Source organism: Rhinatrema bivittatum, chromosome 5 (assembly GCF_901001135.1).
Source record: "Rhinatrema bivittatum chromosome 5, aRhiBiv1.1, whole genome shotgun sequence".
In the NCBI taxonomy this organism is placed as follows: domain Eukaryota; kingdom Metazoa; phylum Chordata; class Amphibia; order Gymnophiona; family Rhinatrematidae; genus Rhinatrema; species Rhinatrema bivittatum.
In genome coordinates this window covers 381,032,201-381,050,927 of record NC_042619.1, presented here as the reverse complement: position 1 = coordinate 381,050,927, position 18,727 = coordinate 381,032,201, and the positions used below count along the sequence as shown (strand labels likewise).

At 45.1% G+C, this 18,727-nt stretch overlaps 1 protein-coding gene across 2 annotated transcripts in view; it reads right to left on the bottom strand.

Moving 5' to 3' along the window:
- Nucleotides 1-305: 305 nt before the first annotated feature.
- Nucleotides 306-18,727, bottom strand: part of GPR45 (G protein-coupled receptor 45) — a 34,062-nt gene continuing 15,640 nt past the window's right edge. For both annotated transcript variants that reach the window (XM_029604847.1, XM_029604848.1), the window contains exon 2: nt 306-5,841. In XM_029604847.1, coding sequence (XP_029460707.1) covers nt 4,529-5,695 — 1,167 coding nt within the window. In that variant the 5' untranslated portion in view covers nt 5,696-5,841 and the 3' untranslated portion in view covers nt 306-4,528. The remainder of the gene's footprint in view (nt 5,842-18,727) is intronic.

Below are 18,727 nucleotides of genomic sequence, written 5' to 3'. Positions count from 1 at the left end.
ATATTTACAATTTGGAATAACAAACTTTGCAATCTTTGAAATTCCATGTAGTGCACATCCGTGGCTGTGGAACACGAGCTCATCTGCCACGCTAGGGTAGCGTGCATGCTTTTGAATATCTCAATAATGAAGAAAAAACTTTTTGATCTAGAAGTGCCAGTAAATGATATTAAAAAGACAATAGCCCTGGCCGATGGCCGCTGAGTGCTGCGTAAGCAGTCCTGACCAGTTATACGCATGGAATAAATCACTACTAGCCTCAGGACTTACCAGGGTTTTGCAATACAGTTTCTTAGAAACAGCTGTAGAAGAGCAGTAGTTCTTTATTTAAAATATAAAAACATTGCTTGCAGACATGACACATTTTTATTATACACTGCTACGTAGCACATTATAGAAAGCACATTTATAATCATTCATGTGACTATATTGGGTGCAGACAGCCAGCATTAGAGAGGTACTGGTTTCTGATACCTTTCCACAAACTTTTCACTTGTCTGACATTTACATTTTTTTCCCCTAAAAGATCAGGAATATTTATTTTCAAAATGAAACCTTTATTTTTACTGTAGATTACTTTGAAAACGGTCTTATTTCAGATCAACGGTGGATCACCACATATACATGCTTCTCTTCTCCGTCATGTAATATATAATTAGTGTTGCTTGGTTTCTAGTGTGTTGTTTTTTCCATCTTTTGGCTGCATTTTGGTTGAGAACATGTGAGCTGTCTGTAATTTAGGTTCTCTGCTGTCTCCTGTTCGCTGGGCCCACAGCTTATTTTGCTGACAAAACCCAAGCAGCTGAGCAAGAAGATTAGCCGGTGACCTGGTCAGCTGTAAACGGCGGCGTTCATAGAGCTTGATGGGAGTGCGGTGGAAGCTTGTCATCTTTTGTAACTTTCAACCCAGCGCCCTCCATGAGGAACCTGATTGGGCCAGACCCAGAGCAGGATGGGTTTCAGTTTCAATGATTTGACGAAGCCAAATCTAACTGAAGCCAAGCCCCGCTCCCTCTGTCTCAGAAGAAGGAAGGGGGTCAGATCTGATCCAAGCTGAGTCCATCCGTGTGTGTTTTTCCATGTAAATTACTTAATGCAACACCAACATTATTGGTTTTCAGTACTTTAGGTGGCAGAGATGCTATGATTATGCAGGGGTGAGTTATGAATTTGACTTATATTCTGCCTTTCAAGCACTACATTCGGGTACTGTAGGTCCTTCCCAGGCCTTCAATTACTAAGTATTTTTCCCATAGATGCAAAATGAGAGAAAAGCCTTGGTAAATGAGCCCCTAAGTTTGTACCTGAGGCAATGCTGGGTGAAATGATTTACCAAAGGTCTTGTGCCTATTTATTTATTTCATTTATCTGCTTGCAACGCTGAGCCGTTAGGGTGGTACCATAGCACAAGCTGTAGGACTTTGCACAGATGCACAGCAGATTCCAGGGAAGGATGGAAGATGACCAACAACTATTGGCCATAAAAAGTAGGGGGCTATGCACTCATTGGGCCTTCGCTTCATGATACGTGTGGATCTAGTTCGTGCATATGTTTTCCATTGTACAAGCACGGACACTTATACGCGTACTGGAGAATTGCACGTACTGCCAAACGAATGAATGACCAACAAATGCACAGCCCTAATAAAAGGTGCCTAGGGATTACCCCAGACTCTGGGTCGCTGGAAGTGCTGGGGCTAGCCAGGGTTTCTGGTATTGTGGGGGCCATGGCATTTGGGGTTGGGAGAGTTTAAAGATGTAAAGAGGGAAGGGGAACTCCCCCACATCGCACAAATGCCTCCAACTGTACGGATCCTTATAAGGGAACCTCTGGCACTATTATAGTAACTTTGCAAAAATGAAACCTTTGTTTTGTCTAGGACTGGCTGCTTTGCACTTCAATCAGCAAGTCTTTAATGGATTCCATTATCTGCTGCACCCTTTGTGTTAGAAGAGAATATTCTACTGCTGATAATGTGCAGGCACTTCAACAGAGTCACCATGATTGGACGGGAGAAAATGTTATGTTAATTGAAAGGATGAGCTCCTGGGCAATGCCTGTTGCATGCTGGTGTCTGAGGATGTGCCCTGAACACACACAGGGAAGCTAAAGAGCTGGATGGTTGGGTTATTTGGAATACTGCTGGGGGAAGGTAATGTGGAGACCATCATGCAAGGAATTATGGCTGCACCCACCCCAGACAGGAGATAGAGAAGAGCTCAGTGAGCGAACTGCATCCTAGCTACTTGTATGCTTCTAACACATGCTAGGTAGACAACTGCTATGTCTGCATTTCTGAACTAGCCTATCAATGCTTTTTTTTTTACTTCAAATCATTTTTTATTTATTTATTTTTTTCATTCAAATCATTTGTACCAAGTGTATTCACTCTGATTAAAAACTGCACTGCCAACCAGTAACAGCCTGCAGAAAGGGAATGCGTCATTTCTTATGGGTACAGGTTCACTCGTGACCAGAAAGACTGCTGAACCCTGGTCGACAGACTGTGAGAAAGGTATCTGCGTGTGGTCATACGGTGAGCAGTCAAAGTGTAGCAGCCAACAGTAGATGAGCCATGAAGATGACTCCATCGTAAGAATGTTTAGCTTTGCTACACCACGGGATCCATTTTCTAAGGCTCAGCCTTTGAATGACATGGGTGAAAATGAGGGCTTTTGCACATAGAATGGCTGACTCCTCTGTGGATTGTCAACCATCTTGGAAGCACATGTGTTGTTTCACAATGTGTGCGCTTTGAGCTCTAGTAAGAGAAGAGACAAAATTGGGGGGGGGGGGGGGGGAAAAAATCACACATGCCCATTAAAGTTGAGGAAAGTGTATATACATATCAGACACGTGCAGATTACACCATCAGTTTAGAAGGTGTACGTGTATGTGCACACGTTTAGATCTTCCAAACCTAACTATGAGGATACACCAGTTAAACAGCTTAACTGGTTGAATGAGAGACTGATTTGTAAAGGGAGTGCTCATAGGCAACGGGAGGAGAGGGGGTACCCTCGCCCCCCTCCTCAGAGGTCATTGGAGGTTTAGGGGACCCAGATCGCCCTGCTGGGATCCTTCTTTCTCCTCAACTCCTTTGGCTCCAGCCCCGGTTGCAACTCCTTGCACCAAATTCAGCACGGGGCGTAGGAGCTCTTTCAGGCTGACAGGGCCTGCGGCCGTCCTGTCCCCTCTTCTCCCATGGGTTTTCTGTTATCCTAGAAACCCATGCGACAGGTGGGGGTGCTGTGAGGCCATAGCGGGGGCAATATTCTAGTGCCTATGGAAATTTGTTGTCAAGAGTTATTTGCCCACATTGCCTAAATCCAGGCCTGGCGAAAACCAGCTTCCTGCTCTTTTCTTTTATCAACCTATTCCAGACTCGAAATTTTCTATTACAATTTTTATTTTCAAATGAAATGGCACAGAGTATGACCAGAAAGCTAATCCCTGCGTCCGATACCATTTTGATTTGTTCTTGCAGAATTTTAGATTAGTGTGGGGATACTAAGGATTTGACTGAAAAAAAGTAGAAACATTTCAAATAGATTAGCTTCTGTCATGAGAAGAAATGTTGCAGTATATAAAAAGAAAAAAGGCAGAACTGCAACTCTCAGAATGCATTTGGTTGGGTTTTTGTTTTTTTTAAAAAGCAAAGTTGCTTACCTACAACAGTTCTTTTCCAGAGGCCTGAAGGATGATCAGTCACTCCCATGTGATTGTCCATCCTGCTTGTCCTCAGAATAAGATAAAACAGAACCCTACAACTGGAGAAAATCTGTCCGGTGATTCAGGGGCCAGGTGGAGCTAGGAACTTGCATGGCAGCCAATAACAGCAAGGATCCGCAGCAGAGAAAAGGAGAACCAGAAAGGAGAACCAGCTTGTTACGTTAATTCAGTAGTACTAACCAGGTTCAAAATATCTTGTCTTTATCTCCATTATTTTGGTGTTATCCCTAGCTCTATTTTCTTTCTTAAGATTTTCATACACTTTTAGCATGGTTTAATGTGTGCAAAAAGAGCTTAGAGGCTATTTCAATTTGTCTATATGCGTGATATGGAGAGAGAGAAGGTGAACCATGGACCTTACATGGGACACTATTGAAAAGAACTGGAGCCTGAGGAGGTTCAGGTCTTTTTCAATAGGTTAACAATGAAAAAAGTTAGAAAGTTCATGCACAGCCTCCCTTGTTGAATAGAATCAAGGGGATTATTATAGCCAAACACGTCTTTCAAATTCTCTTCCTCTCCAGTCAAACATTTTAGTTATTCGAGTTACATTCATGCTTTACATGGGTGAACGGGAGTCGGGAGGATCATGCAGCAACACCCCAGTTAGTTTCCATCCACGGAGATGGGAGCAGCTCAGAAGGATGGGCTTTCAAATACTTTCCACCCCGACGTACAACTTCAGACCAAAGGGGAATTGCATTAACTTTTTCTGATTGAACTGGCAACTGAAACGTTTTGCTCGTATTGCTATATTAAACAAGGCTTTCTGTCTGCAGAGTCCGGTGCTCCGCTCTAAACAGCAGACTGAAGCTCGCTGCACACGTAGATGGTACTGGGCCGGATTCTCCTCCTCGTTCGTCCAGGCACTTTTGGGAGTATTTTGAAGGTTTTGGGCATGAACTCCATGCAGGCCTCCCGGAATTTTTTAATTCTCCAGCAGTATACGACAGGGTTAAAAACCGACTTGAGGTAACTTAGCCACAGGATGCAGGTACTGGTAACATAGAAGGAGGGACTGTAATAGAACGTTCTGCTGAACACAGAGAGGAGGCTGAACACAGTATGAGGGAGCCAACAGAGGGAAAAGCCTATGAACAGAATCAAAATGGTGGTGAAGGCTCTGGTCTTGAAGCTCATGTCCACGTTCATGGTGTGGTGCGGCCTCTGCAGGCCCATGAGGCCCAGTTTGCTCACCTGGCTCAGGCAGAGGCTCTCGGCGTGGTTGTGGATCCTGACGGCGTTCCTCCGCACGGTGTTCAGAATGCAGAGGTAGGAGTACAGCATGACGCCGAAGGGGAGGAAAAAAACCGTCACAACCAGCATCACTGCATAGGCTCTGTCGGCAGAGAATTCCGTATAGCCCAGGACGCACTGGGGCGCCCGCGTCGGCACTTCCACAAAGGTCCAGCCAATCACGGAAGGGAAGGAGATGCAGAAGGACAGCACCCAGGAAATGGCAATCATGAGCTTTGCCCGATGCGGGTTCAACTTGTCCTGGCGCTGAACGATGATCAAGAACCGATCAACGCTAATGATTAAGAGTATGGCGACCCCTTCTAAGACAAAAAACCAGTACAGCATGGCCGATATCCTGCAAAAAAGAGCCCCAAAGTGCCAGTTTATGGTTATGATGGTAACTGCGGTAAATGGCATGCAGAACAGGGACAACATAATGTCAGAAAAGGCTAGTGTTGCTAGGAGAAGATTGATTGCTGAGCGCATGGCTGGCTTTTGATAGACAATGAGGCAAACGATGGCATTGCCTAGGAAGCCAATAGCAATCATGAATATCATTATTATTGCCAACAATATCCTGAGTGACAAAGGCAAGACTGTAAACCTCGATTCGGATGCCAAAGCTGCGAGGTTCCACAGGGCAGGGGCACAGCTGCCCATGGGAGTGCTGTTGCAGGCCATCACCGAAACAAAAGTGGAAACTCTCTCCGTAAAGTCCGCCATGGTTCTTGGGGGAAGGCCTTCAGAGCACTGCAGGAGAGTCTAGTAGACATAGGTTAGCAAAGCCCTGATCATTTCTGGGTTTAGTTGGATCCGACCCAGCGGTATTTTCAGGTACTGTGGATTTTCTTGCCCATGATGTGGCCTGCCTAGAAAACAAAGAAAATGGGACTGTCAGTAAATGCAACTGCAACAGCATACACAGGGAACTCAGCAAATTCCTTTCTTTTGCATTCTTTGCCACCAGCCAGGGCAGGATTTAAGTGGGGCAACCAGAAGCAAAGGACCAGGGCTGGCAGGATTTTACCTCCAGAAATCAAGGAGCAGCAGGAGAAGCCTCAGTTTTTGTGCACCTTCAATTTGGCACCCTAGCCAGGTGCCTGTGTTGCCTAGGCCTAAATCCAGCCCAGCCACCAGCAGGTTCACTCTGGAGACTTTATAGTGCAACCAACCCCTGCCGGACTGCAAACCTTTGACTGTTTTAAGTGCTGGGGCTTTTAGCTTTGATTCAGTTTGATTTTTTTAAATTTTTTTTTTTAAGGCTATAGCTCAGGGGTATCCATTTCTGGTCCTCAAGGGCCACAAACCGGTCTGGTTTTTCAGGATACCCCTAAAGAATGGGCCTGATTTTAAAAGCCCGACGCGCACAAATCCCAGGAGATACGTGTGTGGCTGGGCCGTGTGCGCACTGAGCGCGTTTTCTAAACGGCCCCGCCCTGTGCGTATCTCCCGGTATGCATGGAAGGGGCTGGGCGGGGGCTGGCCAGGACCGTGCACGCCAGCAGCCAGCCGGCGCGCGGATCTTACTCCTGCTCCATGGCGCGGAGAAGTTCAGCGACAAAAAAAATTAGGGGTAGGTAGGTGGGGTTAGGGAACTGGGTTGGCCTACTCGCGTCGCCACGCTGATACAAAATCGGGTGCGCACGTGCGAGTGGGCATCGGATTTTATAACATGCGCGCAGCGAGGAGCGCATGTTATAAAGTTGGCGTGTCCACGTGCGGGTTTTAAAATGTACCTGAACATGCACGATACCGAGTGCGTACCATTGAAGCCTTACGCATACAAATACATTCGTTGGGGATAGCCTGAAAACTAGAGCCGGTTCTAGATTTTATGTTTATTTTTGGAGGTCTCTGTGTAGCTTTCTAGCTTCGGAAATATTTGCTTTGAGAGGTTTGGGCTACGTAAGACAGAGCTTTAAGGAAACCCAACCGAGCGCTCCAGTTATGCTTCCCACTTGATTAAATCCATATATTTTTTTAACAGACTAAAATAACGACTGCATATTTTACCATCTGATGGTTTTTCATTGTATTTTGCAATACAAATTTTTCTTCGTACCCTAAGCAACCAGTTCTTCAGAAGGGCCTATTTTTACGCCCCCCATGCGTAGTGTAGCCTTGCAGCCGCAAGCCAGTTTTCAAAAGGGGAAACTTCCTGTGGGAAAATCCACCGGCAGCCGGTGCCACAGAAATGTCTTCCCCTGCATGGGCAAGAATGCACTGGGATTTCAAAATGAGATCCTGGCGGGTACCTGGGCTGGCCTTGTCCCCTCGGAGAAAAGCTAGCGTGCTGTGGAGGACCACGCCCGTTACTTCCCCACCCCCACCCCCCCCATGGAAGGGGAGGAGAGAGGGCAGTTTTCGGAGGGTTCGCCTGTGTGCGCAAATGTCCGTTTAGCCACGGAAAGTCCCCCTCAAAAACCGCCTCTAGAAGCTTTGGCTATTTCATTAGTTTTAAGAATATTTTTGCCGTGTATCCCACAATATACATAAAAGGTTCTGGCTAGCTCATCCCGTTTTACAGCACCATTTTCAAAGCCGTTTAGTTTACCCTGGGAAAGTGACTGATAACCATCCTTCCTCAATCTGGGGGAAAGCACGCTTGGTCTGCCGTGGCGCGTGTTCCCCTGGCTGGACCGCGAGGAGCACCCCCGGGAGGCAGGGTAGGTTTGGGGGGAGCAAAATCACACACCCGCAGACTGGATTTTCAAAGCTGTGCCTGTCCCTTTTTCCAATGAAATTTCACCCACGTCAAGACAGGGGCAAAGTCCACAGGCCCTTTGTACCCGAGCACAATGTTTTTTGAATGGAAAGCTCATGTGTATTATTTCTTTGGAAATTAGGTACAAGGTAGGTGGGTACTTTCCACCTAGACAGGGAGTTTGAAAATCGCCTCCTTCAAGTAACTCCTGGGTCAACATTCTGCAGCGTTAGGGCAGTGCAGGAGATCTGAAAGGAAGATGCTGCAGCGCAGTGCAGGGAAAGAACACTACAGGTGCGCACTAAAAAGCTAGAGGCCGTCTGGAAAGGAAGAGCAGGCATTACTCCTTAGTCTACGCAAAAGCAAAAGTCTGCAGAAAGGATATTGGGGTTTTTTAGGCTAACCTCATCGAAAACAAGCAACAAGGGAATCTCCCAGCAATCAAACCACAAAAAAAAATAAATTAAAAAAAGACTTTGATTGATGTTCATAACCGAACCCAAAGTTCTTGGCTTGGAATACAGTGGAAAGGTTTGGCTGCCACGGCTGTAAATTCAGTTCTAATTAAAAAGTATGATCATCTTTTCTGTTTTATTGCTGTAGTTGGGTACAACCTGACCGAAATCTGAATTCGAGTGGTTTGGCAGAGGCTAAAATACTCTGACTATATCATTTCTTTCGGTTTGTCAGGCCACCCGGTGCCGACAGGCAGGATATAGCAGATCAGCGCACACAATGTTTTAAGCTGTGTTGGCGCCGAAAACCAGGGGAATTAATTATCAAAAGAGGTACACGTGCAAATGTAATATACTATTGTAGCAATTTTCAAAAGCCATTTATGCGCGTAAAGTGCAGTTCCACATGCAAAACCTATGGACACTTCAATGGTATATGTTGTAGCAATTTTCAGAAGCCCACTTGCACGGATAAAGTGCATTTACACGTATTGGCCCACACCTACCTGTGGTTGCTCCAATAGGACAGTGATAGGATTTTGCTATGTATAACCATGAAAGCAAAACAAAGCAAATGAACGTTCTGTTTTAGTATTGAGGCCCAAGGTATTAGCCAGTGGCTGGGGCCATAGGAATGGCCGCCATAACACAAGATATTTCCTTCATGATATTGAGCCCCATACATAATGCAGAAATCTTTTTCTTTCAGCAAAGTTCAGGTGAAATTGAGCGCTATCTGCTAACTTCAGCACTGCATAGTACACACAGGCCTCTCTGACAGTGCTCCCTTCATCCCTCAGAAAAGAAAATATTAAGCTCTTATTCTAGGGAAACTATTGGTTTATTGCATGACAAGTACACTTATTTGTCTTTGCCTGATGAAAGGCCGTGTGTCTGCATCTAAACTCTATGCAAAGGCTGCCAAGAACTGAGGGAGCTAAGATGAAACCATTTCCTAATGTTTTTATGATTTAGTTTCTTTTTGCTGGTAGTTTAATGAGCAAGGGTTAAAAAGTCAGTAGAGAGCGTTCCATATATTCACCTAATCCTAGCCAAACAGAATATTAAATTAGAATACAGACAGGGCAAAAGGTTTGCAGACAATTTGCTTTCGGAAGGGAGAGATTGCGTGATTTTACTGGGACTTTCGGCTGGGCAGCGTTAATCCTTGTCTACCAGCCCCTCACATGAAAATGTTATTTATTCAAGGTGTTTTGTATACCGTCATTCGGTTTCGCCATCAGAACGGTTTACAGTAATCGTGAAAAACAAAGGTTATATAAACATCATTAGCATAGCTTATTGTCTTGGGATTTGTGGGTTAAATATCACATACGGTGTGCTCTAATAAAGGCATAGGATGGGGTGGATAATTAAGGTAGAAGGGTGGGTATTCCATGAAACAATTCAGCCACAGGACAAAATGAACCAAAATCTTCACAGGCTGGTGCCATTTCTTCTCGGAAGTTAACCATTTGCCTAGATTTAAAAGATCAATATACAGTAAATAAAAGTCAAAACTGCCCAGCTCTATTTGGAACGCATGCAGCTCTTTGCATGTGCCCTTCCTTAGCTTTGTGCAGCTAGCACTGCTGACAAGGCCACCTCCTTTGGGGCTATCTAGAAAGACTGCTATTCACCTGGGGCTCCATACACCCCTGCTGAGGTTGGGCTTTGCAGGGTGACTGCTGCTCTGTCCCTACATTCTGCTCATGGGCTTGGTCCAGAAAGCGTTAATTACCCACACGTGCAGCGTTAATTAGCCTCCTAGGCTTCTGAAACCTAAAAATCATCGCTCTTGCCAGGGGTGGCAATATTTCTGTAAGGCACCTTGCCTCGGCCCTGCAACTTCAGTATAGTCAGAATGGATGCCTTTCAAACAGCTGCGCAAGGTGGCATAGATGCACTTATTGGGGGTGTCTGATAAGTGTGTATTATCAAATGTGCATATCTTTACCCCGCAGCATGCGCACACATGGAGGCTGATGTGCAAAGACATGCAATGCGTTGAGCATGCATACTTTTCTTATTTTAAAAATATACGCATATATATCATGTGTGAAAATTTAATAGGACTTATTCAGGTACCGTATATCGAGATTTATGCACATAAATTGGTGAATTTTAAAACACGCACACATCAAGGAAATTACCAATTTTATCAATTAGTCCACCAGTTCACCCAGTCCTTCTATTTATTTTGTTTAAAAGCATTTATTACCCGCCCCTCCAAAGTTCAGGGTGGGGTACAATAAAATATCATGGTTTTTCAACTTGAACGACCCCCAACTAGTTCACCCACACCTCCCACCCTGCCAATAGTACACAACAAACACATTTAATATCATTTATGCCAGATAATCAGCAGGTGCACAAAACTCAAGTTAAGTTGGCAAATGTACGCGCGTGCCTTTTAAAATAGCAACTTAACGTGCATAAATGTTGATCCTGACCCCAGAACGCCCCTGGTTTGACCCTTTTTTACACACACAAGTGAAAATACATATTCATCAACTTTTATAAAATATGGAAGTAGCGGTTACTTGCATGCATATATGCTAATTTACCCCCAGGCAGGGGTCAGCAAACATTTTGAGGTAAGGTTCCCCCTCCTTCCATTCATGCAACTGGTTGGGGGCTCCCCCAAGATGGGTTCATTCATATATATCTTATTTATATATCTGAATCTCTCTCTAAAGGCTTGTGTCGGTCAGTTGGTCATATTGGTCACACTAATGCGTCCATCTATGGCCACCAGATGGTGTTTGGAACTGCAGAAGGTGCAATGTGCAAAGACAAATATGTTCGGTTTGCAAAGCCCTGTCACATGCAAACACACACAGGGACAGGCAGGCATAGGCACAAACACATAGGTGCACACAAGCTCGCACAATGGCTCACACACACATACATAAGCAGGCGCTACTGGGGCACAGCCAAGATGGCGGCGGTATAGCCGCACAGCTCGGCTCGCTGTCCGTTTTCATCTGATTTTTCTCTGTTTCTTCGTGGAATTATGGCCCCGAAACGAAAAGGAAGGGTTAGAGTATAATCCCGCGGTACCCTCCCTACCCCCAGGACAGCGAACTATCACGGAACTGGCTATTCCAGAACAGAGGTGCTAAGCCCCGCGGAGGTGGCTGCGGGAGGAGCGGCGGTCGACCCAGGGGAAACCACCTTGAGCCCTCCAGACCCACGAATGCCTCCAGTGCCGATTCCCCAAGAATTCCCCGTGAGTGCAGAAGCGGGGCCGATGGGGCCTAGCCGAGCATGTGCGGGAATCACCGCGGGAACTGGGAGTGTTGAAGAAGGCCTGGAAGGGGGAAGGACTGGCAGGAATGCAAACGGCAAATGTCTTGTTGGGACCTATTTCTTCTTCCAACGCCCAAAATGGCGAAAACCTTTTTGAGCTGGCAGCTCTGAATGCCATGTTCCCCAAACCTGCAGTGGTGACGCTGGACTCTTTATGGGAGCTGGTGGCTAAATTGGGGGACGGCCTTACAAAAGGATTCTCAGCTACAAGTAAATATTTCTTCAAAAGGTGGATGCCTTTACCCAGGACTTTAACTCAAAACAATTGGAACAGCAGCAGAGGATCCAAAAGCTAGAGGAGCAAGGCAAGACGTTTCAAGATACTCGTGGCTTTGGTGCAGGAGCATTTAATCCTTAATAGAAAAATGGAGCAAATAGAAAACAAGATAGGACACATGAACCTTAGGTTTATAAATGTTCCTAAGGTTCTAGGAGAACAACCAAGGATTACCCTTAGGAAATACATGATGGAAGTATTAAAGATTGCACCAGAAACTATCCCTGCTTTAAACAAGGTGTATTTTCTACCACATGTACGACCTAGAGAGGAAGATGCACCGCCTGTGATTGATATGGAGAACTTAACAGCTTTTCTAGAGACTTCAACATCTGAGATAATAGAGTGGGCAACTCTCTTAGGGCCTCATTTTCTAAAGTATTGCAGGCCTGCGATACTTTAGAGAATGAGGGGCCGAAACGGGGGGGGCGGTCATACGCTAGCCGGCAGCGATCGCACCGCCGCGGTAGGGGCGTAGGGGTTAGGGGCCACTTTTACATGCAGAGTGAGACGTGCGAACAGAACAGTGCTCTCTTGTGAAGATTTGATGTCCTTCGGAGTGAGGAACGATGAGATTTGTACAAAGTCCTCTCAACCTAGCTTGATGGACAACATCAAGGAGGCCGGATCTCGTCGCTGCGTTTTAAATTGCAATTTTCAACCCCCCCCCCCCCCCCCCCTTCCGCCTGCCGCCCCTGGTTTTATAACATGCGCGCACCGGCGTATTTTTTTTTTTTAAATCAACCCCTTACAGAACACGTGCATCTCAGACCTATTGATAATTCAATGGAATATATTGTACCAATTTTCAAAAGCACATTTACACGTGTAAAACCCAATTTTAAGCATGTAAATCTTTCTGAAAATTACCCCACTAGTGAGTGCCCCCTGTATTATTATGTAAAGTTCTTGCTTTTTGCTAGTCCTTCTCCAGCCTGCAGCACCCCCTCCCTTTCCCACCACACCCCACTCTCCAGGAGGCTCACTGGTTCCACAGCAATCTGACCCTCTCAGAGCTAAGCCCAGCCACCTCAGACAGAAGCCTCACAAACAATGCACAAGCATTTCCTCCTGGCTCACCCCCCCCCCCCTTTTTCTCTGACTGTAGCTTGCCTCCAATTCCCCACCCCCTCTTCCTGCTAGTTCAGCGCCTTCCCATTGACTGTGTGCTACATAGTCTGCTGTTTTTAGTTGTGCGTGTGGGCTTGGCACTCAGAAAGCCATGAGTAAACTTAATTAGAATTACAATATAGTACACCCCCCATATCAGAACAGAACTAAGTGCCAGTACTTAAAATGCAACAACCTTACCTAGGAAAGAAAAGGCAATACTGCAAATATTACATCAGGCCCTAAAACATCAATATACCTCCTATATACGTTGCTACTGATCCCTACACAAACTGCATGCTAGCAGAATCCCTCACCATGCAGAACACAGACAGACCTTCACCAAATACAGAATAAAGAAACCATAAAGTATAAACAGAAACAGGCAGACACAACTGAACTGGAATCCGCAACAAGCCAGTCTCTAAATGCAGTGCAACAACGGAAAAACAGAAATAGCACCATGTCACATAAAGCAACAAAAATATAAAATCAAGAAGTATAAAGCAACAATCATAATAGAAAAAAACATGCTAATAAAAATAATACATATTTCAAAACATGGGGTAGATTTAAAAAAAATACACGCGCGCGCATACGTGGACGCACAATTTTATAACATACATGCACCGGAACACGCATGTTATAAAATCCGGGGCGGCGCACACAAGGGTGTTGAAAATTTCAATTTATGCGTGGCGACGAGATCGGGCCTCCCCCAGTTCCCTCCCAGTCCGCTCCAATTAAGGGAGGGAACTTTCCTACTCCCTTACCTACCCTCCCTCCCTCTTCCCTCTCCTCCCTGACCCCTTAGAAGGCCTTTCCTTTTTTTTTTCCCTTGTTTTAGAACTTACGCCAGCTCCTGAGCTGGCGTAAGTTGGGCGCACCAGCAGGCTGCCGGCGCATGATCCCCTGGCACAGCGGCAAAATGGCCGCTGTACCGCCCGCCTCCAGCTCCGCCTTGCCCCCTGGACTGCCCCACCCCCAACCACTTTCTTCGGCCCGGCTCTTGTGCACGTTACAAGGGTTACACACGCGGCCAGGCCCCTTTTAAAATGCGCGTGGTGCGCACAAGCCCGGCCGCGTGCATAACCCCCATTTTTTATACGCATTTAAAATCGGGCCATTAATAAATAGAATATCCAATAATTACAATTTCATATAAAATGTTTAAAAAATTTCCTAAACATCAATAAAATATTTCGAAACAACAGAAACATCAAACACTCAACAATTAAAACCAATAAAGATTTTAAAAAATCCCCTACTCTTGAATCAAAATAAGATAGCACTGCACTGGCTTCCTGTATAATCCAGTATTCATTATAAAGTATTAACTCTATTTTTAATATCATCAACATTAACCCTTGTGTAATAGGAGTGACTCTTCAACTATACAACCCGCAGAGAGCCCTAAGTTCACAAAACAAAGGACTTCTAAAGGTGCCCACAACTCGAAACACACACCTAACGCAAATAAGAGACAGCATGTTGTCCATAGCGGACCCTAAACTCTGGAACTCTCTCTATGCCAGAAAGAAAGAGTTTCACAAGAGAACTGAAAACAGTGCTCTTTAGAAATGCATATGAACTAATATAAAACTCCAATATGCTGATAACATCACTGTCAGAATCCTAGCCTATGCTAATAGATTGAGCAACAAGTGTTGAGCGATGTCAAATGTATACCGAGTATATCATGAAGGATAATGAAATGGAAACACAAGTTATAATTCTACATCAAAGCACCCTAATTATCTTCTACTTAATGTTGATGTACTGAATCTGAATACACATTTGCTTTCCAGACGAAATAGATTATGTATTATATGACCTAGAAAATATATTTGTTGTTATATTGACCTGGAATATGAACATTGAGGCAGAATGGGATTGTTAAACCAGTAACTGAAAGCAGATTTTGTAAACCATTGTGATCTTATTCTTGAACAATGGTATATAAAACGCCTAAATAAATAAATAAATAGCCTCTGAATTTTTTATTCTAAAAACCTTGATTTGGTCGAGGCTGAGGGATGTATACAGACTTTCTCCTCTTGCTCTCATACACACACACACACACACAACACACACACTTACATGTTCACTAACACAGAACACGGTCACACTCTCACACAGTCACTGACTCTACACACATCACACATGCTCACCGACACGCACAAACGCTCAGTCTCGCACACTTTCTGACATGCTCACCGACACGCACAAACGCTCAGTCTCACACACATTTCTCACGTGCTCAGACACACACAAACGATCAGTCTCACACACACTTTCTCACATGCTCAGACACGCACAAACGCTCAGTCTCACACTCACTTTCTCACATGCTCACCGACACGCGCAAACGCTCAGTCTCACACACAACTTTCTCACATGCTCACACGCACAAACGCTCAGTCTCACACACATTTCTCACATGTTCACCGACATGCACAAACGCTCAGTCTCACACATACTCTCACATGTTCACCGACAAGCACAAATGCTCAGTCTCACACACACACCTCTCACATGCTCTGACATGCACAAACACTCAGTCACACACACTTTTTCACATGCTCAGACACGCACAAACGCTGTCTCACACACACTCTCTCACATACTCACCGCCACGCGCAAATGCTGTCTCACACACACTTTCTCATATGCTCAGACACGCACAGTCTCACACACATCTCACATGCTCACCGCCATGCACAAACGCTCAGTCTCACACACACTCTCACATGTTCACCGACAAGCACAAACGCTCAGTCTCACACACACTTTCTCACATGCTCAGACATGCACAAATGCTCAGCCTCACACACTCTCTCACATGCTCAGACATGCACAAACGCTCAGTCTCACACACACTTTCTCACATGCTCAGACATGCACAAACGCTCAGTCTCACACACACTCTCACATGTTCACCGACAAGCACAAACGCTCAGTCTCACACACACTTTCTCACAAGCTGAATCAATCAATCAATCTAACATGATCAGACCTGGACAAAACATTCACAGTGAGTAATGGACTGTTGGACTGAGTTCGGTACTTACTGTAACTAAATGTATGTCTTGTAAATAAAAGCTCCTGCATTCAAGTATAGAGGAGATCGGTGTTTTGTCCAGAGGGCATTAAACTGACAGCTGGGTTGGGTTTCCTTAAACTCAGTCCCAATGGAAAGTCAGGACTTTTAGTATTGCTTCTAAGACGTCTGACCTGAATTTAAAAAGTGCAATGTGGCTTCTGCAGCACATCAAGTCTGTAAGTCGAAATCTCCACATTTAGCCCATGATACAGAACTGGACTTTTTTTCCTATTCTATTTCTACCTGGAAATCAAACCTCAAAAAAAAAAAAGAAACTACTATAATGCTGTTCCTAATTATTTATTTAATATCTTAAAAGCTGTTTTTGTTTTTTTTTACCACACAAGAAGTAACAGAAACAGACGACAATCACAGAGAGCAGAGAAAAGACTGAAAGAAGACTGAAGACTGAAAACAATCATTTGAAAACAGGGCAAGAAGAAGATGGGATATTCAACTGGAACGAATGCCACAGTAACAGAGCAGGAAAGGAAAAAGGATCTGAAGTGGGACTGGTCCCGGGGGGGTAGAATGAGTTAGGCAAAGAGGAACAAAGGGTGGGCAGCTGGACCCAGCGGGAATTAGGAGGGCGAAGGTAAAAGGGGATGAAAAATGATTAGAGCACAGACTCCCGGCACGGAAGATAAAACACCAGGATCGCGACCCCGAAAGAACCGTAGAGAAGGAAGAAGCTGTGATCCCCTGGGACATTCCTAGTCCAACCAGTAAAAAAAAAAGCTGGACTCAAGAAAATCAGACGTCGCAGGGAAGGAGAAATCCCGGGAACGGCATTGCTGACAGACGTGTCGGTACCACACGACTATTCTGGGTGACGGAAGGAGAGAGAGAGAGGTACTTTGAGATGTCAATCAGAGATTAAGAAAAACATGGCAGAGAGATACAGAGCTGGCCCAGGCGCAGCCGGATACGTTGCCTGCACGAACTGCACCTCATGAACTCCAGAATGGCACAGTGCAAATATAGAGAAGAGATCACGCCAAACATGCCCTGGCTTAGGAATGAGGCTCATGTCTGTCAAGTTATGTGCAAAACAAACTGCTGCCCCCACCCCCCCAGGATAATTGCCCGGAGCTTGAGTTAAACGGGCTAGCACCGAAGGCGTGGACATCTAATGTGTTCATGCCCTCTCCTGATGGAGCCCTCTACCAAGAGGACCATCACATTTAGGAAATGGAAAGGAGAGAAATATATACAGTATGTCATTAAAGAAGATGATATTTAATGTTTTCTTTAAGCTTTCACTTAAGTAGCCTTTCAGCTGTCAGCACCCTCTTAGCAGGCCCTTTGGCTGACGTGAATGTTCCATTTTCTAAAATAAAACGGAAGCCTTGGAGAGTGCAACTATGAAAAAACAATCACATCGGGGAAGGCAAAGGATCAGAAGCGTAGTTTCAGTGCAATCTCGGCATTCTTGCTTGACATTTCATTCTAAGGAGGCAGTCAAGTATGCATTACCAGGAGAACGTTAACCTAATCACTGGGGAAAGATTACGCAGGCAATAATACCCAAGAGAATGGCTGGATATGTAACATGTTCAGACACCCAGTTACGAAATGAAAACCTGTAGAGAAATACAGAGAAGGACAACCAAAATGATAAAGGGAATGGAACAGCTCCCCTATGAGGATAGGCTGAAGAGGTTAGGGCTGTTCAGCTTGGAGAAGAGACGGCTGAGGGGGATATGACAGAGGTCTTTAAGATCATGAGAGGTCTTGAACGAGTAGATGTGACTCGGTTATTTACTCTTTCGGATAATGGACTAGGGGGCTCTCTGTGAAGTTAGCAAATAGCACATTTAAGACTACCATTACCCTCGGGGGCTCCAGCGCCGATCGCGGTCCTTACAAACGCCGTCTAACCATTGCGTCCCGCCCACCAAGCAGACCTGCCTAGACCAGCCAATAGGAGCAGCCTCTCCTATCAACCAATCAAGAGAGGCCCCGGAGAACTTTAAAAGTTTTAGCTGCCCGGCGCCAAGCACCGAGCGTCGCGCGCCGAAGGAGCGCAACAAAGGGGCAGGCCCCTTTGTGTGCCCCTTCGTGTAGCCCCACAGGTTAAAAAAAAAAAAATCTAACAGAATTTCACCCCATACCAAGATGACAAATCAACACATACCCACCATCAAACATTACAACTCTGCTCACAAACCAGAGAAACACAACAATACTTTTCACTTCATAGAACACTAACTCCCATTATGATAGCTCCCATTACACAAATGTTAGGTCTGTTAACCTTCTCAGTACTATTATTAAACACTCAATCACTACTAAAAAAGGCCACATTACTGAGTGATATACTCACTGAAGAAGCTCCGGACATTTGTGCGATCACAGAATCATGGCTGAAGGACACTGACACAGCTATACTAAATCAACTTCCCACTGACGCTTACAACATATTTTCTATTCCAAGGAATAAAAAAAAAGGTGGAGGTCTTGCTGCCAAAAAGAAATTTAACCTCTCATTACAAGCCATTCCGCTCCCTCACAAACTTGAAATTGGCCTATTTAAATCCAAGACGCTTCAAGTCTGCCTAATCTATGCTCCTCCAAACATTCTGGAAAATAATCCATCTCTACTCACAGAATTCATTGCCAAACACATCGAAATCCATATTCCTGCTATTATCCTGGGAGACCTGAACCTTCACTTTGACCGCATCCCACTATCTCCAGCCTGCGAAGCATTCATGACTTCATTAAATGCACTAGGATTTCAACAAGCAGTGACAAGTCCTACGCACAAAGCTGGCCATACACTTGATGTTAT